Source organism: Dendrobates tinctorius, unplaced genomic scaffold (genome assembly GCF_039654945.1).
Source record: "Dendrobates tinctorius isolate UK_male_01 unplaced genomic scaffold, ASM3965494v1 ptg000007l, whole genome shotgun sequence".
NCBI lineage: Eukaryota > Metazoa > Chordata > Amphibia > Anura > Dendrobatidae > Dendrobates > Dendrobates tinctorius.
Window position 1 is genome coordinate 29,301,059 of NW_027361675.1, and position 26,351 is coordinate 29,327,409.

At 45.9% G+C, this 26,351-nt stretch overlaps 1 protein-coding gene across 4 annotated transcripts in view; it reads left to right on the plus strand.

Annotated features, from left to right (window-relative positions):
• The first annotated feature begins 20,002 nt into the window (after positions 1-20,002).
• Positions 20,003-26,351, plus strand: part of CLTC (clathrin heavy chain) — a 118,683-nt gene continuing 112,334 nt past the window's right edge. For 2 of the 4 annotated variants that reach the window (XM_073572970.1, XM_073572972.1), the window contains exon 1: positions 20,003-20,260. In XM_073572970.1, the coding sequence (XP_073429071.1) occupies positions 20,219-20,260 (42 nt within the window). In that variant the 5' untranslated portion in view covers positions 20,003-20,218. The remainder of the gene's footprint in view (positions 20,261-26,351) is intronic. The other 2 variants (XM_073572971.1, XM_073572973.1) reach the window with 1 other exon arrangement.

Below are 26,351 nucleotides of genomic sequence, written 5' to 3' on the forward strand. Positions count from 1 at the left end.
AATTGGCAAGCTTTATAGTACAAGTTTGTAAGACCGTCCGGGCCTGGAGCCTTCGCCTCTGGGAGAGAGTTAATCACTTTGGTCAATTCAGTCTACGTCAAAGGTGCGTTTAAGATTTCTAACTGGTCTGGTGCAAGAGTTGGGGGATTAGAGCTTGACAAAAACAGATTTCTATCAGGGGCTGTTGGGTCATGGAGGTCTGCTCTTGGATCTAAGTTATACAAAGAAGCATAGTAATCCTTAAATTTATTGGCGATTTCCAGAGGAGTGTATATCTTAGAATCGGGAGAGAAGTGCCTCAAAAAGGGGATCTTAGTTTTAGAAGTTTTAATTTTCACTCTGGATGCTAGCAGTTTACCCGCTTTATTATTTTGGGAGTAGTAATGGGCTTTGGTGATCATAAGATTTTTTTCATAATTGTGTAAGAGTAATTCCCGCAATTCCAGTCGGAGATCACGTAGTTTACACATTTGGGCAGAGGATGGGGCTCTTTTATTCATGTATTCCAGTGAACTGATCGATGCTGTAAGGTCTGATAAGCGTTTTTCTCTTTGCTTTTTAAGAATATGGCCTATTTTAATAAAGTGGCCCCTGATAAACGCTTTATGGACATTCCATACATGGAAGTAATTAGTGACCGAGTCCGCAATGAGCTCAAAGTATTCTTTAAGAGCTACTTTTGTTTGTGCCACTAAATGTGTTTTCTTTAGAATAAAGGGGTTCATCTTCCACAGGGAGTAAAGGGGGCACTCAGATTCTTCCCGAATAGACCTCTTTATGGGGGCGTGATCTGACCAAGTTATACCTATTTCTGATGAGTTGACAATATTAAGGAGAGACCTGCTAACCAAGAATAGGTCTATCCGGGAGTAAGAGTGATGTACCTGTGAAAAGTAGGTATAGTCCTTCTCACATGCATGAAGAACCCTCCATATGTCATATAGGTCCTCCCGAAAGGCTAAGGGGGGGAGAACAGGTGGCCTCCTGGAGGTTGGGGTGGAAGAGTCCAGAGAATTATCAAAAACACAATTAAAATCCCCACATATGATTACGTGGCCCTGTTTAACCTTATTGATTCTAGTTAATAATTTTTTTATAAATCTAGTCTGCGCTTGGTTTGGAGCATAAATGACGGCTATAGTAAATAAAACATTATTTATGGTGCCCACTTGTATGTGGTATCGACCTGCAGGGTCAAGTTCTAGGTAAGTCGGGGAGAAAGCAACAGACCCCTTGATAGCTAACATCACCCCTCTCTCTTTTTTTTTTTTTTTGAGAAATTAGATTGGACCACATATGGAAGGAGCTGATGAGACAGTCTGTGGGAGTCTTTCTCCAATAAGTGCGTCTCCTGGGCACAAAACACCTCACATTTAGCTGCGACCGCCTCTTTCCACATATAAGATCTTTTATGAGGGATGTTTAGGCCTCTAACATTAAGTGAGCATATTGTAATAACCATATTGTAAACATACAGATGCTAGTAGGACTAATGGGTTGCCCATTACAACTGTCAGAATTCTCTGCAAAGCGGAAAAATGCTGGACCAGAATAAACCACCGGTATGCAAAAGGATAGAGAAAAAACAAAAACCAAACACAATGCAAACTAATAAAATCAGAAGTAAAGTCATGAAACAGACTGAGGACTGCACTTCGGTCCACAAAACGCTGGAGTAGGAAATCCGCGGGGGGGGGGGGGGGGGGGTATATCACTGTCCGCACCAACCAGTCAAGACGCCACCCTGGTTATAAGATAGTAAAATATAGATAATGATGATATCTTCAGCGCCTGTTTCTTTTTGGTAGGACTTTCTGCCATGTCTCCTCTGCCCTTACAGGCGGCTCTTTGTTTCTGAGGTTGTTCCTGCACTTGTATATCCCAGGTATGAAGCAAATTTCTTCCTCTTTCAAATGAAGAGACAGTATGCCACGATCCTTTGTTGTTAATGAGCAATTTCTTGGGGTACCCCCACCTGTACGCCACCTGAGATTCTCTGAGGGCTGCAGTGATGGGATTCATTAATCTGCGGAAGCGCAGTGTCTCTGCCGAGAGATCAGCATCAATTTTGATTTGGTGGAAAGGTGAAGGTAGAGATCCTTTCTTTCTGGAATAAGACAGAAGTTCCTCTTTAATATAATAGCAATTAATGCGTGCAACAATATCCCTCGGAACAGTGTCTGGCAAGTGGCTTGGGCAAGATACTCTGTGCGCTCGATCAATAATTAGTTCATATGGTGAATAGGAGGGGACCACTGCTTGGATTAAATCTTGCACATAACCCCTCAGCTCAGAGGGTGTGGTGGTTTCTGGTACACGGAAAAAGAAAAGGTTCCAGCTCCATAAAATGAGACACTTTAATTCATCTTGTTAAAATGATAGTGATAAGTTCTCATGTGGACAAGTACCATGGCATAGTACGGCAACGCGTTTCGATCAGACTATCTTTATCAAGCCATATTGACAACTATACCCGGTTCATTAAATAGATTAGTTTAACCAATAGAAATGCCCATAAAAGTCACTTGACAAATTCAGACATTCTGTTCTCAGGAAAGACAACAGAAAAAAAAAATAAATAAACTAAAACATATATTAACACATATGATAAAAACATTTAGTAATGTAACATGAGAATCCAATATGCCTCACGAGTGAGGAGACGCCGTTTGCAGTCTCCTCCCCGCTTAGTGGTGTTTGTAATGTCATACAAATGTTCTCTAACTCTAATTTTTAGCTTTCTAGAGGTGCATCCGATATAACTCAACTTGCATAGCATTACAATAATAAAAATTCTTCCAACACTTTGTTGAGCAGCACAGGATTTTACAAATGTGGTAAAAATTATTGTAAAACATGCACGCATGCCCTAGTCACAAAACAATTCTCTGTTGCACATCATTTAGGTAGTTTTAATAATCAAACAATTTATAAATTGTAATACTTCAAATGTTATATACAAAATAGATTGTGGGCTATGCAAGTTGAGTTATATCCGATGCACCTCTAGAAAGCTAAAAATTAGAGTTAGAGAACATTTGTATGACATTACAAACACCACAAGTCAAAATCGGGGAATTTCTGCTGCGTCTAAACATTTCGTAGAAAAACATGCTCGCAGTGTTACACATTTCGAGGTGCAAGGAATAGAACAAGTAACTGTCTAAGCGGAGAGGAGACTGCAAACGGCGTCTCCTCACTCGTGAGGCATATTGGATTCACCAATTAACCCCTTACCTACAATGGACGTAATATTCCGTCCATGTGACCCTGGACCTAATTACCATGGATGGAATATTACGTCCCAGTGATTGTTTATCCATCAATAAAGGACCATTGATATTTCAAGGCAACTACCCTAATTAGATTGGGTGTGTAAAGGTTCCCAATGATGTTATCTTGTGATCCGAAGCCCCTCCTCCAGCTTGCTGTATTTCTGCCATGTTTCACACATGAGGCCCCCTCCTCTAGCTTCCTGTATTATATACTGGTTAAAACAGGTATTATGGGGATGTGTTTATAGCCAATGGACAATAGACTTGTGACATCATTCCCCACATGGTGGGGCTGGACACACCTTTTAGCTGGACATTTAAAAGAACTAGGACACATGTGCTCACAGCTCTTTTGGCTCCTGGAGGATAACTGGTCGACGTCTATCTGAATAATGTAACATATGAATAATGCTTGTTTATGATTAATGCATATGTATTTATAGTTTTATACTGTTTATTTGATCTTATCACTTATTAAGTAAATCAATTTAGTAAATTCAATTCTTGTGTGAGCATTTTCTTCATTACAATCCATTGGAACCTTTACAATACAAGTATATAGGGGCTCTCAGCATACTTAATTCTGCTCAATATTAAGCCATACAATTAACATAAAAAATTTGTAGTTAATATTAATATTGAGCAGAATTATTTTCAGGCTATTAGTTCGGCCCTCCACAACAGTCCCAGTCTCAAATGTGGCCCCTCTGGAAAATGAACTGCCCACCCCTGGCTTAGCACAATATCACAAACATGTATGTGATTGTATGCAAGATAGTGGGTAGAGAAGGCACAGGAGCTAAGCTCCTTCTACATGTGGAAGAGTCTACATTACATAGCTAGCATCTGCATGTAACAGCCAAGGACAGAACTGAGCTCCACTCACAAGTAGGGATGAGCAGACCCGAGGATGTTCAGATTTGAGCAATCTTTAGTCCAAAGTTTGGTTCAGTTAATAGAACCCTACCTGATCTTGAACAAGAACCTCATAGAAGTCAATGGGGACCCGAATTTTGGTGCTGTAAAATGGTAGTAGTAAGGGAAAGGAGGCTGCAAAAGGCATTAGTGGTGACGTGTTTCTATTATACTTTTCATCTGATTGTTGCACTCCTGGTTTTGGATTACAAATACTGTTGTAAAATACTGAACATGTGAACGTGGCCTCACTCTCACTCTGATAACTAAAACGGACTTCTGGCAGAAGTCCATGTTTGGAGTTCAGCACCGGATACTTTACAGTTTGGATTCGCCCATCTCTACTCACGACTATTCACCAAATGCTGGTGTCAATCTCTGACAGCAACATTTAAATGGAACGTGCGCATTTGTTCCCAATAGCGCAAGTGACTCCATTGCGAAGTACTGAAGAATTACTGTGGAAGCCAGGGGTCAGCTGAGGACCTTCTCTACTACTGTCTTGGTACTCCTATCAAAATATTCACTATATATTGGCATACTGTTGTGTAGTGGTGTATAGAGTGGGGAAAATAAGTATTTGATACACTGCCGATTTTGCAGGTTTTCCCACCTACAAAGAAGGGAGAGGTCTGTAATTTTTATCATAGGTGCACATGTTAGTTTTTTTGGGTTTTTTTTAAAGAAGCCCTCCTACTGTGCACTCATTACCTGTATTAATTGCAGCTGTCTAAAGCCCCCGTTACACATAGCGATATCACTAGCAATATCGCTGTAACGTCACTGATTTTGTGACGCATCAGCGATATTGCTAGCGATCTCGCTACATGTGATACTTACCTCCGACCGGCTCCCCCGCTGGTTATCGCTGATCGCGCAAGAACGTCCTGGCCCATTTCTCGTCGGGTGCTTCCTGCTGGGCTTCCTGTGGCGCCGACGAGCGATGCGGGCGGGAGGACGTCAGGATCGCCGCGTCTGACAGGTAAGTAGCGACCCCCACCCCTGCTATGTCGCTGGTGAGATCTGCCTGTGTGGCAGCTCACTAGCGACCACTTAGCGCTGCACCAGTGATCCATATCGTTGTCGGGATCGCTGGTGCATCACTAAGTGTAAAGCCCCCGTTACACACTGCGATATCGCTAGCAATATCGCTGTAAAGTCACCGATTTTGTGACGTTGCAGCGATATTGCTAGCGATATCGCTGCATGTGATACTTGCCTCCGACCGGCTCCCCGCTGCTCATCGTTGGTCGCGCGAGAAGCTCCTGGACCATTTCTCGTCGGGCGCTTCCTGCTGGGCTTCCTGTGGCGCCGACGAGCGAGGCGTGGAGGGAGGACGTCAGGATCGCCGCGTCTGACAGGTAAGTAGCGACCCCCGACCCCTGCGATGTCGCTGGTGAGATCTGCCTATGTGGCAGCTCGCTAGCGACCACTTAGCGATGCACCAGCGATCCATATCGTTGTCGGGATCGCTGGTGCATTGCTACGTGCAACTGTACCCTTACGGTACCCTAAGAACAGCAAGGACAAAATTGTAGACCTGCACAAGAGTGGGATGGGCTACAGGACAATAGGCAAGCAGCTTGATGAGAATGCAACATGGGACCTCAGTCTCAAACATTATCATTAGTAACACTATGCTGTCTGGATTAAAATATTGCAGGGCACGCAAGTTCCCCCTGCTCACGCCAGCACATGTCCAGGTACGTTTGAAGTTCTCCAATGACCATCTGGATGATCCAGAGGAAGCATAGGAGAAGGTTGTGTGATCATATGAGACCAAAATAGATCTTTTTGGTATCAACTCCACTCACCGTGTTTGGAGGCAAAATAAGGAAAACTACAACCCCAAGACCACAGTCCCAACCATGAAGAATGGGGGGTAAACATGATACTTTGACAGTACTTTTCTGCAAAGAGAACAGACTTCACCGTATTGAAGGGAGGCTGGATGGGGTAATGTATCGTGAGATTTTGGCCAACAATCTCCTTCCATCGGTAAGAGCATTGAAGATGGGCCGTGACTGGGTCTTCCAGCATGTCAATGACCCGAAACACAAACGCCAGGGCAACTGAGGAGTCGCTCTGTAAGAAGCATTTTAAGGTCCTGGAGAGGCCTAGCCAGTCTCCAGACCTGAACCTAATACACAATCTTTGGAGGGAGCTGAAACTCAATGTTGCCCAGTGACAACCCTGAAACCCGAAAGATCGGAAGATGATGTATATGGAGGAGTGGGCCAAAATCCCTGCTGCAGTGTGTGAAAACTTGTTCAAGAACTACAGGAAACGTCTGAACTCTGTAATTGCAAACAAAGGTTTCTGTACCAAATATTAAGTCCTATTTTTCTATTGTATCATAATTATCTCATGCAATAAAATGCTAATTATGTACAAATAATAATGTGATTTCTGGTTTTTATTTTTAGATTCTGTCTCTCACAGTTGAAGTGTACCTACAATAAAAATTACAGACCTCTCCATTCTTCGTAGGTGGGAAAACTTGCAAAATTGGCAGTGTGTCAAATACTTATTTTCCCCACTGTATTTAGCAATAGCGATCAGACACACATGATAAAAAATGTTAACAAAAATAAGTAATATAAAGCAATATATATAAAAATTTGAATCAACCTCTTTTTCCAATGTTACAAAGAGAATTTTAAAAAGAAATCTATTTGGTATTGGAGTATCCGTACAAATACGTTCTATCAAAATATAATAATTAGCTCATATAATAGACGCTGAAAATAGGAAAAAACTAAATTTCAAAATTGTGATCATCAGTTCTCCCTAAAAAAAAAAAAAAAAAAAAAAATTAATACAAAGCAGAATGTTAAATTTACCCTAAAATGGCATTAATAAAACTGTCAGCTTGCCAGGCAAAAAAAATAACTAAAAATAGCAAAATTGCCTTTTTTTTCACAATTTCACCACCCTTGGAATTTCCCCCCCCCCCCCCATTTTTCATAGTTTTTTCATACATGATATAGTAAAATATATGCTAGAGAGGAAGTAAAAACAGCAAACAAATAGCCAATATTTAAAAATACAGTGGCACAATAAAAGATGCACATTTTGTATCAAAATTTACCAATGGGAGTCTATGGGTCAATGAAAAACCTGCACAGCACACTAATGGCAGCCTTGTTCGCTGCGTCCAAAACGCTGCCGTCTATTGAATGTCTATTGAATGCAGGTAAATCCCCATGTCTTCATTGAACCATGCGGATTTACCGAGTTCAATACGTTTCTATTGATGTAATTTCTGTTACGGAGACTCGGGTCTCCGCAAGACAAATTGACATGCAGCCGTCTTGAAAGATGCGCTGCATGTCAGTGCCAGCGGGTGATACGCAGGCATCCATGGACGCATGGTGGACATGAAATTTCTAGAAATCCTATCCACCATGATGTAACATCTGGCTGCTGCGGGTTTGAGGCTGAATAAATACGCAGCGTCAAACCCACAGCAGTTACTGATTGTGGGCATGTACCCTTACTGTTTTCTAAGAGAAGCTTTCAGCAGGAAAAGCGCTGAAATTCTGATGGTAAACACTGATGGAGATGAGTTGAGTTTTTTCCACATACAATAAGAGGACAGACATAGGAATTATTATTATTATAGCGACATTTATTCCATGGCGCTTTACATGTGAAAAGAGTACAGTAATCTTAAATAATAAAAATCATGACTGTAAGGAAGAGAGAGGACCCTGCCCACAAGGGCTCATAGTCTACAAGAATGTGGCCTTGCTGAAATTTCTGTAACAAATCTGCCGAGTGTGATACTAGAAGAAACCTAAGTGCATCCTATTTTCTTGTTATAAACATTGGGAAATGTTTTTGTTTATAAGAGGCAGCTTTTTAAATTAATGTTTTTTTTTCTTAGAAGAATTGTGTAGTGTGTTATGTTATGGCAGCACACCAGTGCCAAATGATGGCATAGAATGAATGGACAGGTAGTGTACAAGCTCAACCACTGCTTAACTGTAAGGGCTCACTCACACAAGCGAATAAATCGAATGAGTGCAATCCAGTAAATCGGATTGCACTCAGTCCAGTGTTATTTTATGGGGCAGCGCACATCTGTGATTGTTTTTGCATGCCGAATCACCATGACAAAATAATCGCAGTATGCTGTGAATGGCTGCGAGAGTCGGATTGCACGCACCCATACAAGTCTATGGGTTTGTGTGAAACCAGGGCTGCCACTAGGAATTTCGGGGCCCCATACAGGCAAAATTCTCGAGGCCCCCTTGAGACTCCGCCCCTCAACCTGTCCACAGTCCCCACCACCCTCTCTTTGAAAAACTCCTCCTTTTCTCACCAATCACACATTAACAGTTCCCATCTCCAGATCACACATGTAGCAAGCAGCTTTTGTTTTGGCCAAAAGATTTTTTAAGCCGTCACCACGACAAGGTAGCCTCTTTTGGCCAGGCCCTACTCTACTCTAACCTATTAAACATTTGTTAAAATATCCAATACAATTTTGGTATATCTTCAGTTATTTTTCAGTTTTTAAAATGACCAATAATATCACATACAAGGGACAAATACCACCGCACCATGGCCGGACAACATATTACCACCACATAGTGATTGAATACTACAAAACTGTAAAGCGCTGCGGAATATGTTAGCGCTATATAAAAATAAAGATTTATTATTATTACTGATTATTAACAAAAAAACAACTAATATCACCATAAGTGCCATTATACACAGGATATCTGTACTTACTATGTAGTGTCTGTGTACAGGTAATACAGTGATCATTAGTGACATTATACACAGGAGCTCTGTATATAGTGTCATTGTACAGGGATCACCAGTGACATACACAAGAGCTCTGTATATAGTGTCAGTGTACAGGTAATAGAGTGATCACCAGTGACATTATACACAGGAGCTCTGTATATAGTGTCAGTGTACAGTTAATACAGTGATCACTAGTGACATTATACACAGGAGCTCTGTGTAGTGTCAGTGTACAGGTAATATAGTGATCACTAGTGACATTATACACAGGAGCTCTGTATATAGTGTCATTGTACAGGTAATACAGTGATCACCAGTGACATTATACACAGTAGCTCTGTATATAGTGTCAGTGTACAAGTAATACAGGGATCACCAGTGACATACACAGGAGCTCTGTATATAGTGTCAGTGTACAGGTAATACAGTGATCACCAGTGACATTATACACAGTATCCCTGTATATAGTGTCAGTGTACAAGTAATACAGGGATCACCAGTGACATACACAGGAACTCTGTATATAGTGTATAGTTAATATATTGATCACTGGTGACATAGTACACAGGACCGCTGTATATAGTATACAGTGTATAGTGTCTGTACAGGTAACACACTGACTCACCAGTGAAGTCCTTCATCTTCGCTTTTCATCTTCATCCACCACAGACCGCCATCACTTCTTCCAGCCAGGGCTTGTCTCTGCAGGAAATAACAGTTATCTAGGGCATCGCTTGCGTAGCACATTACTTAATATTTTTCCCAACTTTTAAACTACACCAGATGAAGAAAAAAAGGCGACATAGTGTCACTCTACACAGTAACAGGACCGCTTCCCCAATTTAAAACAGTATCCTCCTAAAATAAATACATCACTGCAGTGCTAATATCCCTTAATTAGTCCCTATAGTAATAATATACCCCATCCTGGCCCCCGTGTGTCTCATTCCTGGCTCCAGCCATATGTTCTCCCATCATGCCCTCGTGAGTATCCATTCTGCCCCAATGTGATGTCCCATCATGCCCCATATTCCTGCCCTGTGTCTCCATCCTGCCCCCTCTGTGTCTCCACCCTGCCCCCTCTGTGTCTCCATTTTGCCCCATATTCCTGCCCCCTGTGTCTCCATCCTGCCCCGGGCGGGATGGAGACACATGGTCCATGTATCTCCATCCAGCCGTCGAAACATTGCCGTTTGCAGGTTTTAATAAAAGAAACAAAAAACTTTTTTCTTGCCTGGCTACATTCCTGCGGCAATGCTCCCTCCAGGAATTTCAAGTGCGGAGTTGCCGGCAAATGGCAATGACGTCATACGCTGGTGACATGCGCGCTGACATCAGCTGCCAGCCTCCAATTGGCTGACAGCTTTTAACTATTGCCTTGTGGGCTCGCACAGCAATAGTGTTTAACTGAACCTTCGTCTCAGACGCAGGTTCAGTTTCTGCACCAGCAGAATCCTGCTGCTAGGGCCCGGTGAGCAGATGAGACAAGGCCCGATGCGGGCCTCCTCTGCTCATCCAGCTTCACACACCAGTCAGGGCAGTAATGCCCTTATGGCAGCCCTGCACACAGCTATGAGGTGCCTGTACCGCCATATAGTGCACAGTCACACTGCTATGAGTGGCCTGTACCACCATATAGTGCAGTCACACAGCTCTGAGGGGCCTGTACTGCCAAATAGTGCACAGTCACAGAGCTCTGAGGGGCCTGTAGAGCCATATAGTGCACAATCACAGCTATGAGGGGCCTGTACCGCCATATAGTGCACAGTCACACTATGAGGGGCCTGTAGTGCCATATACTTTAGTGCACAATCACAGAGCTATGAGGAGCCTGTACCGCCATATAGTGCACAGTCACACTATGGGGCCTGTACCGTCATATAGTGCACAGTCACACTATGAGTGGCCTGTAACGCCATCTAATGCACAGTCACAGAGCTATGAGGGGCCTGTAGTGGCATATAGTGCACAGTCACACTGCTATGAGGGGCCTGTAGTGCCATATAGTGCACAGTCACACTGCTGAGGGGCCTGTAGTGCCATATAGTGCACAGTCACACAGCTATGAGGGGCCTGTAGCGCCATATAGTGCACAGTCACACTGCTATGAGGGGCCTGTAGCGCCATATAGTGCACAGTCTCACTGCTATGAGGGGCCTGTAGCACTATATAGTGCACAGTCACACTGCTATGAGGGGCCTGTACCGCCATATAGTGTACATTCACACAGCTATGAGGTGCCTGTACCGCCATATAGTGCACAAACAGCTGTAAGGTGCCTGTACCGCCATATAGTGCACAGTCACACTGCTATGAGTGGCCTGTACCGCCATATAGTGCAGTCACACAGCTCAGACGGGCCTGTACCACCAAATAGTGCAGTCACACAGCTCTGAGGGGTCTGTACCGCCATATAGTGCACAGTCACAGAGCTATGAGGGGCCTGTACCACCATATAGTGCACAATCACAGAGCTATGAGGGGCCTGTACCGCCATATAGTGCACAGTCACACTATGAGGGGCCTGTTCCGCCATATAGTGCACAGTCACAGAGCTATGAGGGGCCTGTAGCGCCATATAATGCACAGTCACACTGCTATGAGGGGCCAGTAGTGCCATATAGTGCACAGTCACACTGCTATGAGGAGCCTGTAGTGCCATATAGTGCACACAGTCACACTGCTATGAGGGGTCTGTACCGCCATATAGTGTACATTCACACAGCTATGAGGTGCCTGTACCGTCATATAGTGCAGTCACACTATGAGGGGCCTGTAACGCCATCTAGTGCAGTCACAGAGCTATGAGGGGCCTGTAGTGCCATATAGTGCACAGTCACACTGCTATGAGGGGCCTGTACCGCCATATAGTGCACAGTCACACTGCTATGAGGGGCCTGTACCGCCATATAGTGCACAGTCACACTGCTGAGGGGCCTGTAGTGCCATATAGTGCACAGTCACACAGCTATGAGGGGCCTGTAGCGCCATATAGTGCACAGTCACACTGCTATGAGGGGCCTGTAGCGCCATATAGTGCACAGTCACACTGCTATGAGGGGCCTGTAGCGCCATATAGTGCACAGTCACACTGCTATGAGGGGCCTGTAGCACTATATAGTGCACAGTCACACTGCTATGAGGGGCCTGTACCGCCATATAGTGTACATTCACACAGCTATGAGGTGCCTGTACCGCCATATAGTGCACAAACAGCTGTAAGGTGCCTGTACCGCCATATAGTGCACAGTCACACTGCTATGAGTGGCCTGTACCGCCATATAGTGCAGTCACACAGCTCAGACGGGCCTGTACCACCAAATAGTGCAGTCACACAGCTCTGAGGGGTCTGTACCGCCATATAGTGCACAGTCACAGAGCTATGAGGGGCCTGTACCACCATATAGTGCACAATCACAGAGCTATGAGGGGCCTGTACCGCCATATAGTGCACAGTCACACTATGAGGGGCCTGTTCCGCCATATAGTGCACAGTCACAGAGCTATGAGGGGCCTGTAGCGCCATATAATGCACAGTCACACTGCTATGAGGGGCCAGTAGTGCCATATAGTGCACAGTCACACTGCTATGAGGAGCCTGTAGTGCCATATAGTGCACACAGTCACACTGCTATGAGGGGTCTGTACCGCCATATAGTGTACATTCACACAGCTATGAGGTGCCTGTACCGTCATATAGTGCAGTCACACTATGAGGGGCCTGTAACGCCATCTAGTGCAGTCACAGAGCTATGAGGGGCCTGTAGTGCCATATAGTGCACAGTCACACTGCTATGATGGGCCTGTACCGCCATATAGTGCACAGTCACACTGCTATGAGGGGCCTGTACCGCCATATAGTGCACAGTCACACTGCTATGAGGGGCCTGTACCGCCATATAGTGCACAGTCACACTGCTATGAGGGGCCTGTAGCGCCATATAGTGCACAGTCACACTGCTGAGGGGCCTGTAGTGCCATATAGTGCACAGTCACACAGCTATGAGGGGCCTGTAGCGCCATATAGTGCACAGTCACACTGCTATGAGGGGCCTGTAGCGCCATATAGTGCACAGTCACACTACTATGAGGGGCCTGTAGCACTATATAGTGCACAGTCACACTGCTATGAGGGGCCTGTACCGCCATATAGTGTACATTCACACAGCTATGAGGTGCCTGTACCGCCATATAGTGCACAAACAGCTGTAAGGTGCCTGTACCGCCATATAGTGCACAGTCACACTGCTATGAGTGGCCTGTACCGCCATATAGTGCAGTCACACAGCTCAGACGGGCCTGTACCACCAAATAGTGCAGTCACACAGCTCTGAGGGGTCTGTACCGCCATATAGTGCAGTCACAGAGCTATGAGGGGCCTGTACCACCATATAGTGCACAATCACAGAGCTATGAGGGGCCTGTACCGCCATATAGTGCACAGTCACACTATGAGGGGCCTGTTCCGCCATATAGTGCACAGTCACAGAGCTATGAGGGGCCTGTAGCGCCATATAATGCACAGTCACACTGCTATGAGGGGCCAGTAGTGCCATATAGTGCACAGTCACACTGCTATGAGGAGCCTGTAGTGCCATATAGTGCACACAGTCACACTGCTATGAGGGGTCTGTACCGCCATATAGTGTACATTCACACAGCTATGAGGTGCCTGTACCGTCATATAGTGCAGTCACACTATGAGGGGCCTGTAACGCCATCTAGTGCAGTCACAGAGCTATGAGGGGCCTGTAGTGCCATATAGTGCACAGTCACACTGCTATGAGGGGCCTGTACCGCCATATAGTGCACAGTCACACTGCTATGAGGGGCCTGTACCGCCATATAGTGCACAGTCACACTGCTATGAGGGGCCTGTACCGCCATATAGTGCACAGTCACACTGCTATGAGGGGCCTGTAGCGCCATATAGTGCACAGTCACACAGCTATGAGGGGCCTGTAGCGCCATATAGTGCACAGTCACACTGCTATGAGGAGCCTGTAGTGCCATATAGTGCACACAGTCACACTGCTATGAGGGGCCTGTACCACCACATAGTGTACATTCACACAGCTATGAGGTGCCTGTACCGCCATATAGTGCACAATCACAGAGCTATGAGGGGCCTGTACCGCCATATAGTGCACAGTCACACTATGAGGGGCCTGTACCGCCATATAGTGCACAGTCACAGAGCTATGAGGGGCCTGTGGCGCCATATAGTGTACATTCACACAGCTATGAGGTGCCTGTACCGTCATATAGTGCACAGTCACACTATGAGGGGCCTGTAACGCCATCTAGTGCAGTCACAGAGCTATGAGGGGCCTGTATTGCCATATAGTGCACAGTCACACTGCTATGAGGGGCCTGTAGGGCCATATAGTGCAGTCACACTGCTATGAGGGGCCTGTAGCGCCATATAGTGCACAGTCACACTGCTATGAGGAGCCTGTAGTGCCATATAGTGCACACAGTCACACTGCTATGAGGGGCCTGTAGCGCCATATAGTGTACATTCACACAGCTATGAGGTGCCTGTACCGTCATATAGTGCACAGTCACACTATGAGGGGCCTGTAACGCCATCTAGTGCAGTCACAGAGCTATGAGGGGCCTGTATTGCCATATAGTGCACAGTCACACTGCTATGAGGGGCCTGTAGGGCCATATAGTGCACAGTCACACTGCTATGAGGGGCCTGTAGCGCCATATAGTGCACAGTCACACAGCTATGAGGGGCCTGTAGCGCCATATAGTGCACAGTCACACTGCTATGAGGAGCCTGTAGCGCCATATAGTGCACAGTCACACTGCTATGAGGGGCCTGTACCACCATATAGTGTACATTCACACAGCTATGAGGTGCCTGTACCGCCATATAGTGCACAGTCACACTGCTATGAGCGGCCTGTACCGCCATATAGTGCACAGTCACACAGCTCTGACGGGCCTGTACCGCCAAATAGTGCACAGTCACACAGCTCTGAGGGGTCTGTACCGCCATATAGTGCACAGTCACACTATGAGGGGCCTGTACCGCCATATAGGGCACAGTCACAGAGCTATGAGGGGCCTGTAGCGCCATATAGTGCACAGTCACACTGCTATGAGGGGCCTATAGCGCCATATAGTGTACATTCACACAGCTATGAGGTGTCTGTACTGCCATATAGTGCACAGTCACACTGCTATGAGGGGCCTGTACTGCATAATAGTGCACAGTCACACTATGGGGGGCCTGTACCGCCATATAGGGCACAGTCACAGAGCTATGTGGGGCCTGTAGCGCCATATAGTGCAGTCACACTGCTATGAGGGGCCTGTAGCGCCATATAGTGTACATTCACACAGCTATGAGGTGCCTGTACTGCCATATAGTGCAGTCACACAGCTGTAAGGTGTCTGTACCGCCATACAGTGAACAGTCACAAAGCTATGAGGGGCCTGTACCGCCATATAGTGCACAGTCACACAGCTATGAGGGGCCTGTACAGTCATATAGTGCACAGTCACAGAGCTGTGAGGGGTTTGTACCGCCATATAGTGCACAGTCACACTGCTGAGGGGCCTGTAGTTCTATATAGTGCACAGTCACACTGCTATGAGGGGCCTGTAGCTCTATATAGTGCAAAGTCACACTGCTATGAGGGGCCTGTACCGCCATATAGTGCACAGCTATGAGGGGCCTGTACCGCCATATAGTGCACAGTCACACAGCTCTGAGGGGGCCTGTACCACCATATAGTGCACAGTCACACAGCAGTGAGGGGCCTCTAGTCCTGTGCTGCCAGTCACCACTGTCTAGGAGCGGGCTGAGAACTTCAGAGGATTTGGAGCTGTTAGGGTGGAAACTTTTCTGCAGCTCATTCCTGGTGCCTCAGGGTTAGTGCTGCAGCAGTGCGGGACACGTGACTTCTGGGGATCCTACCTGAAAGCAATGTGTGACATCCTTCCCAGACACCATGATGAGGCTGCCCGTGTGCTGCTGCCTACTGCTCCTTGTGGCTGGAACCAGAGTTAAGCCTGGCAGTCCTGGAGTGGGTTCGGCTCTGAGACAGCTGAGCCGCTATGTATAGCTATGCGCCTGCATGCTGTCTTCTGCGACTCACTGATCCCAGTCCCACATGGCGCGTGCACACAGCTCTGCTGAATGAGGAAGTGGAGCAGAGCGGCGTGTGACACCACGTGAAGGTGGCGCTGGACCATGGTGCACAGGGGGGAGGGGCCCGGCAGCGCTGCCTGGAAAAGTGAAGCCTGAACAAAATGTAGGGGGGGCCGGAGCGCGGACTGGGCTGTCAGCATGCTCGGGCGCCGGGCGGGCCCCCTCAGTCACCGGGCCCCATACACCTGTAAGGGCTGTCATGCCCTGATGGCGGCCCTGTGTGAAACATTGCATTGCACTCAGATTTCACCCAAGTTCAGTGCGATTTCAGCGGACAAACGAAATGGAGGAGATGGAGAAATTACTTTCTCTGTCTCCTCCGCACCTGTGCTGTGATTCTCTGATGCGAGAGTATCGGAGCAATGACACTCGCTCAGACTCCAGCAGAGTATCATTAGCATCTAATGGGCAGTATTCCCTCATTCTGGCCACTAGGGAGTCTTTATGGTCAAACCCCCAGTGATCTGTCCTTTATCCATAACAATAAAATCAATAACTTGATTTTCCTGGAGTATCTCTTTAATGCTATGTGCCCACGATCAAGAATAGTAGCGTCTTGGATGCAGCGCATTTTCACTGCTTTCTAATTTACCACACTCGTATTTACAGTGCCTTGCGAAAGTATTCGGCCCCCTGGAACTTTTCAACCTTTTCCCACATAACATGCTTCAAGCATAAAGATACCAAATGTAAATTTTTGGTGAAGAATCAACAACAAGTGGGACACAATTGTGAAGTTGAACGAAATTTATTGGTTATTTAAAATTTTTGTGTAATGTCAAAAACTGAAAAGTGGCGTGTGCAATATTATTCGGCCCCTTTAACTTAAGGCTGTGTGCCCACGTAAGCGTTTTTGATACGTTTTTCGGGGTCAAACCGCATCAAAAATGCTTAAAAGAAGCATCCCATTCATTTAAATGCATTTGGCCTTTTTATGCCAATGGATGCGTTTTTTACCGCTAAGGAAACATATAGCGGTAAAAAATGCAGCATGTTCTTTAATTTCCGCTTAGGTCCACGTTTTTGGCTATTTCCTATAGTCCAAATGACACGCGTAAAAAAACGCAACAAAAACGCGTGTTTTTTGCGCAAAAAAAGTGCAAAAATCGCGGCAAAAACGTGCAGAAAAAAACGCATGTTTTCTGGGAAGGAGACCCGTTTCCTGAGCGTTTAAAAACGCTACGTGGGCACATAGCCTAATACTTTGTTGCGCCACCTTTTGCTGCGATTACAGCTGCAAGTCGCTTGGGGTATGTCTCTATCAGTTTTGTACATCGAGAGACTGAAATTCTTGCCCATTCTTCCCTGGCAAACAGCTCGAGCTCAGTGAGGTTTGATGGAGATCGTTTGTGAACAGGAGTTTTCAGCTCTTTCCACAGATTCTCAATTGGATTCAGGTCTGGACTTTGACTTGGCCATTCTAACACCTGGATACGTTTATTTGTGAACCATTCCATTGTAGATTTTGCTTTATGTTTGGGATCATTGTCTTGTTGGAAGACAATACTCCGTCCCAGTCTTAGGTCTTTTGCAGACTCCAACAGGTTTTCTTCAAGAATGGTCCTGTATTTGGCTCCATCCATCTTCCCATCAATTTTAACCATCTTCCCTGTCCCTGCTGAAGAAAAGCAGGCCCAAACCATGATGCTGCCACCACCATGTTTGACAGTGGGGATGGTGTGTTCAGGGTGATGAGCTGTGTTGCCTTTACACCAAACATATTGTTTTGCATTGTTGCCAAAAAGTTCGATTTTGGTTTCATCTGACCAGAGCACCTTCTTCCACATGTTTGGTGTGTCTCCTAGGTGGCTTGTTGCAAACTTTAAACAACACTTTTTATGGATATCTTTGAGAAATGGCTTTCTCCTTGCCACAATTCCATAAAGGCCAGATTTGTGCAGTGTATGACTGATTGTTGTCCTGTGGACAGACTGTCCCACCTCAGCTGTAGATCTCTGCAGTTCATCCAGAGTGATCATGGGCCTCTTGGCTGCATCTCTGATCAGTATTTTCCTTGTTTGAGATGAAAGTTTAGAGGGACGGCCGGATCTTGGTAGATTTGCAGTGGTATGATACTCATTCCATTTCAGTATGATCGCTTGCACAGTGCTCATTCGGATGTTTAAAGTTTTGGAAATCATTTTGTATCCAAAACTGGCTTTAAACTTCTCCACAACAGTATCACGGACCTGCCTGTTGTGTTCTTGGTCTTCATGATGCTCTCTGTGCATCAAACAGAACCCTGAGACTATCACAGAGCAGGTGCATTTATACAGAGACTTGATTACACACAGGTGGATTATATTTATCATCATTAGTCATTTAGGACAACATTGGATCATTCAGAGATCCACAATGATCTTCTGGAGTCAGTTTGCTGCACTGAAAGTAAAGGGGATGAATAATATTGCACGCCCCACTTTTCAGTTTTAGAATTTCCACAAAAATTTAAAATAACCAATAAATTTCGTTCAACTTCACAATTGTGTCCCACTTGTTGATTCTTCACCAAAAATTTACATTTGGTATCTTTATGTTTGAAGCATGATATGTGGGAAAAGGTTGAAAAGTTCCAGGGGACCGAATACTTTCGCAAGGCACTGTAGGTACATGCGGATTTACATCATGTAACGACATTCTATTGCTGAAAATACGCAGCGGAGACGTCTCCGCTCCAGAAATGAACATGCTGCGGCTCATGAGCCCGCACCGCAGGTGAGTTTACACAGCGTTAAAGCACAGAGGGCATGGGATTTCTATAAATCCCATCCACTGTGCTTCTGATGTAGAACGTGAAAATACGCTGCGTCCAAAAAGCTACTGTTCCTGATCGTGGGTACCTATCCTAAAGGGAATCTTTCACCAGGATTTTGCTACCTCATGACAGCAGCATAAGGGACAGAAACCCTTCTCACTTATTGGGCTGCTTGCTGAAGTTTTGATCTAGCAATTGTCTGGATGCTTGGCTCTACATAATATCACTGATTGGCAGCTTTTTGCCTATGCACAGTGTACACAGAAAGCTGCCAGTCAGCGGTGGGGGCAGGGTTATACAGAGCTCATCAATATGGAGGACTACATGACAGCAGGTGTACTACTCCTCTCGATATGCTGATAAAATCAAATCTACAGCAAGAAGCCTAGTAAGCGACACAACGCAGGAGTCAGCGGTCTCTGCCCCTACATCATGCTGCTCTCGGGTGGCAAAAACCTGGTGACGGATTCCTTTTAATGCCAATTTGATTTTGGTTAACTACACAGTGAATAAAAAACCTCGCTCCACTATTGAACACAATGGAGCCAGACCCCTTCACCCCGGGGAAATGTGATCTTTATTTGGCCCGCTGCCGTCTAATGACCTCAGCCAAGGTTACAAGACCTCTAGGTGAGGGGAAAGGCGCTGCTGCCATTCTGCCCAGCACTGCCAGCCTCTGGGGCTGTCAGTGACAGGCGCCGCCTGCTGGTGAGTACTGGCCAATTCCACGCCATGGGCCGCAGCCTGTGGTCAGTCACGGCGGGCACCGGCGCACACGGCCGCTCAGGTGACTGACAGGGCACCCGGCCGCCTCAGCATCAGCTCCAGCCAGTGTCATGTGACCACGAATTCAAGGCCAAGGTACAAATTTTCCGGAAATGACGTCACGCACCCAGTCGCATGATGTGGCAGAATGAAGGGAGAAAAGAATCCCTGCTGCTTCAAATGAATATTCACGGAGCGTTAACCCCACAGTCTCCAGTATGGGGCAACTCGTGAACACACATTTCCCCGCAGCTGCTTCTCCCACTTAGTAACGCAGCCCTTATGAGCGCCGTAATCACAGAACCGAGCGATATCCCTCCGCCGGGCGTTGAGCGAGCGGTCAGCTGTGCTAGGTATAGATAGTATTCCTGCGCGGAGAGGGGGCGGGGCGCAGAGTGAGGGTGAAGCTGTCGTTCCGGATTGCAGAGGCAGCTCCCCCGTTTCCGCCATTGCGGCTCCTGCCCGATAGTCAGTGAGGACCAGCCGGAGGACGCGCACCGACGACAGCCTTCTAGAATTCCCAGCCCCTGAGAGCGTGAGGCGACATCCCGGAGAGAAGCGGCAGAGCTCGTAACCGCCATGGCTCAGATACTCCCCATCCGCTTCCAGGAGCACCTGCAGGTACCGGAGCGTAGCGCGCCGCTGCGGCCCGGGAATCGGTATGCCTCCGGCCGGCATCTGTCACCCGGCGCCCCTGGCCGTGCGGGCACTGATGGGAGAGTAGTCCTGGGGGCCGGTCACCTCCACTCCCAGCGCTGGCTGCAGGCCTGTAACCCCTTCCCTGCTGATGTCACAGGCGGAAGAGGCGCTAGGTGGATGCGGGAGATGTGGGGCAGGTGGATGAGGGAGTGTCACTGACAGCATTGTGTAATGTGGCTGCCGTGACGAATGAATGACTGTGGGCTGTATGGGAAAGGGCAAAGATCCTGGGAGTAGCTGCCAGCACCCAGATCAGGCCGGGCAGCAGCGGAGGCTTCCCACAAGGTGCTGTAGGAAGGGGATGAGGCAGCCTGGTGGCAGGAGCCTTACATGGCTGGTGGGATGGGTGCTGGGTTCTATGGCAATCCATCCATCCACCCCCAAGTATTCAGCAGGGGTCCAGGATGAGATTAAATACAAAGCGCTGTCTAGAAGGACCAACCTCCTTACACAAGCTTTAAGAGACGCCCTTGACCTGTCAGTAGTGCAGAAGGGGCCCATGTATTAGTAGCTCGAAGGTGTTTGTCACACGTCTTCAATTCCGACTTACCGGGTCACATGTGTTCGTGCGAGAACTGGAAGTCTCTCTTTTGCAAAGTCAGTCTATGCGGTCCATTCTGGGATGGCCTTATTCAATGAATGGGTGTAAAGTAATACAAGGCCATGCCTGGTGCATCAGACCGGGGGCTGCTCACCTATGCGCCACCTAGTCAGTGCAAATTGACTTACATGTCCAATTCCCTCGGGCAGGACAGGTGAGGGGGCACAGCCGTCTCCCCCAAATCTTTTTTTGATTAGCCAGTCTGGCACAACGTTGTCATTGCAGCATGATGCACTTGTGATGTTGAACCAGACCAGGTAATCATCGAGAAGAGCCGCAGTCACTGGCAGGTTAGAGGTGGTACAGTCTCTCGCCTATCCAGCGAGCCCATACCACTGTTATGGCTGAAGGAATGGGGCATGTGGAAAAACTTGCACCTAAGTGATCACCATACTGCAAAATATATATATATATATCACACACACGTGTGTCTGCCCAGAGCTTAAGACGTTTTGTGGGCATCTTGCACTTGGATATGGCAAATCAAGGGGTCTCCGGAACTTCACTGTTTTTGTCTGATTCTGTAACGCCCATGTAAGTGATGACATGCACAACCACATTTCCTATTATTCCTGGGGACCTCCGTCCTAGGGTGCACGTCTGAACATGTGTTCTGTGAATATGAAGGAAATAATCCAGCTCACCGTTGCATGGAGAGGACGTCCGACAGTACGTCATAATCGGAGGAAGAAAGGAGATCGTCCAGCTTCACGAAAAAGCACATCTTATTCAGTGTGCAGACAGATTGGTGACCGGTTAAAATGTGAACATCTACGCATTTCTGGTGCTACGAGTAACCTTAGTTTGACGTGCACCAGAAACGTGTAGATGTTCACATTTTAACCGGTCGCCAGTTTGTATGTACACCTAATAAAAGATTTGCTTTTCCATGAAGCTGGACGATCTCCTTTCATTCTGTGGATATGCCTTGAGTAGGAACACCCTTTTTAAATGTCGACACCTAGGGATGTTGAGAATGGTTCGGAGTTGAAAAGTTGTGTAACTTGTGACTCCCGTAGTAAGGGCACTTTCAGACTTCTGTGCAAATCGGTCCAAGATCGGACCTCAATGCACAGACTGGCCTTGGTTCTCCCAACCAGAGTGTGACCGCTTCATAGAAATAATGACGCTGTCTCTCTGGGTCAGTAGACCAACGGCCAGTCTGTGCATGGTGGTTCGATCTCTTCTGAATACGCTTCATCAGTAATTATTCATTAAAGGGTTAGTCACACTTTAGCAGTTGATTAGCATTTTTTTTTTTACCTAAAATCAGGAGTGATTGCAAAAAAAAAAGTGGTGTGCAAATGTGGCATCTGTCATTTCTAAATTATAGCTAGCAGGAATGTCTTGTCTTTGACAGGTACACTGACCTTGTGAGGAGGAGAATGTCTAGAATAGATGAAGGGGTTGTCTTTTTTTGCAAAGAATAGTGTTGTGAAGCTCCTATGATAGTTTACGTGTGGGATTTTCTGTGAGACAACCTCAGCTGGTAGATTAAAGGGGTTATCCTGCTTACCGAGGTGGTGCGCTCATGAAGATTGACTGTTCGAGCCGAGGGCATGGTCACACAGCTGCAGGCTTGGACTGGCTCACAGGAGAATCCTCCGGTGGGCCCACCACCCTCTTATATAAACAGTACTTGGCACAATATACTTGAATCACTATGTACAGACAAAGGCAGCATTTTCTTCATTTAACCATCTACCCAGTTCATTGTTATATTATTTTGTGATTGAGGATAATGTCTCATTTGCATATAACTGAAAAGTGGGGCCCTAGAATTGGTTACTGGTGGGCCCTTTGCACCCCAGTCTGATACTGGACAGCGCTTACAAGGTACAACCACCTCTCTGTATTCTCTATCCCATGACAGAAGCTGGAACACTGCTGGGGAATAACGTTAATTTTCTCTTTGCAGTATTCGGCTAAGTGTGGGCGACGGGTAGGTTAATAATATCCCCTAAATTTGTAGGTTGTGTTTTTGTTTTGTTTTTTTGTGTGTTTTCTGCTGACAGATTGCCTTTAAGGTGTACGCCAGTAAAGGCACGCAGTTTATACATCTGCTATATACAGCATGTTCCAAACAATTATGCAAATTGGTTTTAAGTGTCATAACATTTTTTTTGTTTGTTTTTTTTCAATGAAACCCATTGATGGTATTGTGTCTCAAGGTTCTTTGGATCACTGAAATCAGTCTCAGATAACTGTGATAATTAGTTTGCCTTGTGAGCCCAATAAAAGGAAAACTGGATGTTCCACACTATTAAACAGGCCAGAGTTTTCAAGTAACATGGGAAAGAAAAAGGATTTCTCTGCTGCTGAAAAGCATCAAATGGTGCAATGCCTTGGTCAAGGGATGAAAACATTAGATATTTCCCGAAAACGTAAGCGTGATCATCGCACTGTTAAGAGATTTGTGGCTGATTCTGAGCACAGACGTGTTCGTGCTGATAAAGGCAGAATGAGGAAGGTTTCTGCCAGGCAAGTTCATCGGATTAAGAGAGCAGCTGCTAAAAAGCCATTACAAACCAGCAAACAGATATTTGAAGCTGCTGGTGCCTCTGGAGTCCCTCGAACCTCAAGGTGTAGGATCCTTCAAAGGCTTGCTGTGGTGCATAAACCTACTATTCGCCCACCCCTAAACAGTGCTCACAAGCAGAAACAGTTGCAGTGGGCCCAGACATACATGAAGTCTTGTTTACTGATGAGTGGCGAGCAACCCTGGATGGTCCAGATGGATGGAGTAGTGGATGGTTGGTGGATGGCCACCATGTCCCAACAAGGCTGCGACGTCATCAAGGAGGTGGAGGAGTCATGTTTTGGGCCGGAATCATGGGGAAACAGCTGGTAGGGCCCTTTAAGGTTCCTGAAGGTGTGAAAATGACCTCTGCAAAGTATATAGAGTTTCTGACTGACAACTTTCTTCCATGGTATAAAAAGCAGAAAAGTGCCTTCAGGAGCAAAATCATCTTCATGCATGACAATGCACCATCTCATGCTACAAAGAAGACCTCTGAGTCATTGGCTGCTATGGGCATAAAAGGAGATAAACTCATGGTGTGGCCACCATCTTCCCCTGACCTCAACCCTATAGAGAACCTTTGGAGTATCATCAAGCAAAAGATCTATGAGGGTGGGAGGCAGTTCACATCAAAACAGCAGCTCTGGGAGGCTATTCTGACTTCATGCAAAGAAATACAAGCAGAAACTCTCCAAAAACTCACAAGTTCAATGGATGCAAGAATTGTGAAGGTGCTATCATTGAAGGGTTCCTATGTTAACATGTAACTTGGCCTGTTAGGATGTTTTGGAGTTAAATAGCTCTTTTGTTAAGTGAATGTGACCTCCTAATGCTGCAAATTCCACAAATGAACATTTTCAGTTCGTTAAAACATAACAAATGTTTAGAAATTAACCTGTGCACAATTTGGAGCAGTGCATTTTGTGTTTTTATTCATTTTGGAGATTATACTGTTATCATTGGGAGGTTTCTTCAATAATATTCGATGTATACGCTAACGAGTGATGACTTTTATTAGACTGACTGTCATTTGCACCAACCACTTAGGAAAATCAGAGAAAAATATAATTTGCATTATAATTTGGAACATGGTGTAGTGATTTCTAATATGGAATCTCTTGTTTTCTGATAGCCATTAATTGGATGTCCTTCTAGCCGATTAGTGATGGATGCCACTTTTGGGTATCGTCTATCAACAACCAGACTCAATGCCTTATTTTTGTGCTCTGCGTTTCATTTCCCAGTTTTTCATATTTGTGTTGCGCTTGCATGTCTGCTTTAGGCTAAGTGCACACGCTGCGGATTGGTCTGCGGATTTTTTATCTGTGGAACCGCAGGTAAAACCGCAGGTAGAATGACCTGCGGATTGGCCTGCGGTTTATCACCTCTACAATGGAGGAGATGGTAAACCGCAGCAGAATCCGCAGAAAAGTGACATGTCATTTCTTTCTGCGGATTCAAAACCGCAGCTTTTCCGCAGTTAAATCCGCAGCATGTGCACAGCAGAATGTAAATCCCATAGGATAACATGCCACTATACACTGTCTGCAGAACTGCTGCAGATCCGCAGCGTGTGCTCGTAGCCCCGAGATGTCCTTGTGCCATCCGCATGTCCGTTTATTATAGCGGACATAAGTTTTAGGCTACGTTCACACATACAAGTGTTAAGGTACAAGCATGGACTTTGACGGATCAGACCTGATTCTTCTGCCCTGAACTTGACAGCCTTATTGGCATATTTGAGACTGTCACATTCAGGTCAGGAGACCTTGAGCCTGTCCTTGCTCCGGCAATGACACAGGATGTCTGAAAGCAGCAATTCAATGATTGGGACATTAATCTGGCTCAGTTTAGCATCTTCAGAAGAGTAGGGGTTTATATCCTTCCCTAGCTACACAATTTACGGTAACTCCTTTTTTTTTTTTTTTTTTTTTCTTTCCTCCAAGCATCTTTCTTCATTTCAGAATCCCAGTGCATGTCAGGATACTCAAAGAAGCATCATCAGGGGGCAGAGGCTGTGGTGGTCACTCACCCAGCCACTGCCCCCTCCCTGAAACAAAGTGTCATCAATGATGTGTGTATTTCAGAGGCATAGCTAGTCCCAGTGCGATGTGCACAATGACAGTGCGCGCTCTTGTTTTCTCAGGTCTGCATTATAAAGAGCTGTGTCAGAAAACCCGGCGTGCAGAAACCAGTGATGTCACGCGAGGGCGACATTGATATTCTGACAATGCACTCTGTTGTCGGCTCATTACTACTGGTCGGAATTGGCAACAGAGTGTGCTGTCATTGAGCACAGTGTGCTGTGACTAGTCTAGTCCCTGAAACGAGCGTCGCCGATGACTTTCTTAGGAAGGTGGCAGTGACTGTATGTTTTTACCCCTGATGATGCTTCTTTTGAATATCTTAGTGTTCACTGGGATTTTCAAACGAAGAATCCTCAAAAAGGAAGTAGAAGAAAAAATAGAAAAGTGTGGTGACAGAAAGGTAGGATGTTTTTAATTCAAGAATATTAGAAAATAGTTTAGATAATGGCTCTAAATAGATTTTGAATGAAATTTACTTTGGACTTCGAATCACCCCTTTAACACGCTCAGTGTGGGTTTGTCGGGGTTTATAGAAAAGTTGGAAACGCACTGTTTAGCTAGGAGATACAGATCAGGCTAATTACAAAACGTAACGCTTATCTTAAAGGGAATCTGTTTCCAGGTTTTTATATTATACTGCTCTCGGAATAGGTACAGAGACGGAGAACCTGATTCTAGCCATGTATCAGCTACTGCTCTGCTTGCTATAGTTTTGATATCACTTTTATTAGCAAAACTTTTACTAGAGGACTTGTATACTTCCATGTAGTCCAACCATGCCCCCACTACAGATTAGCAGCTTTC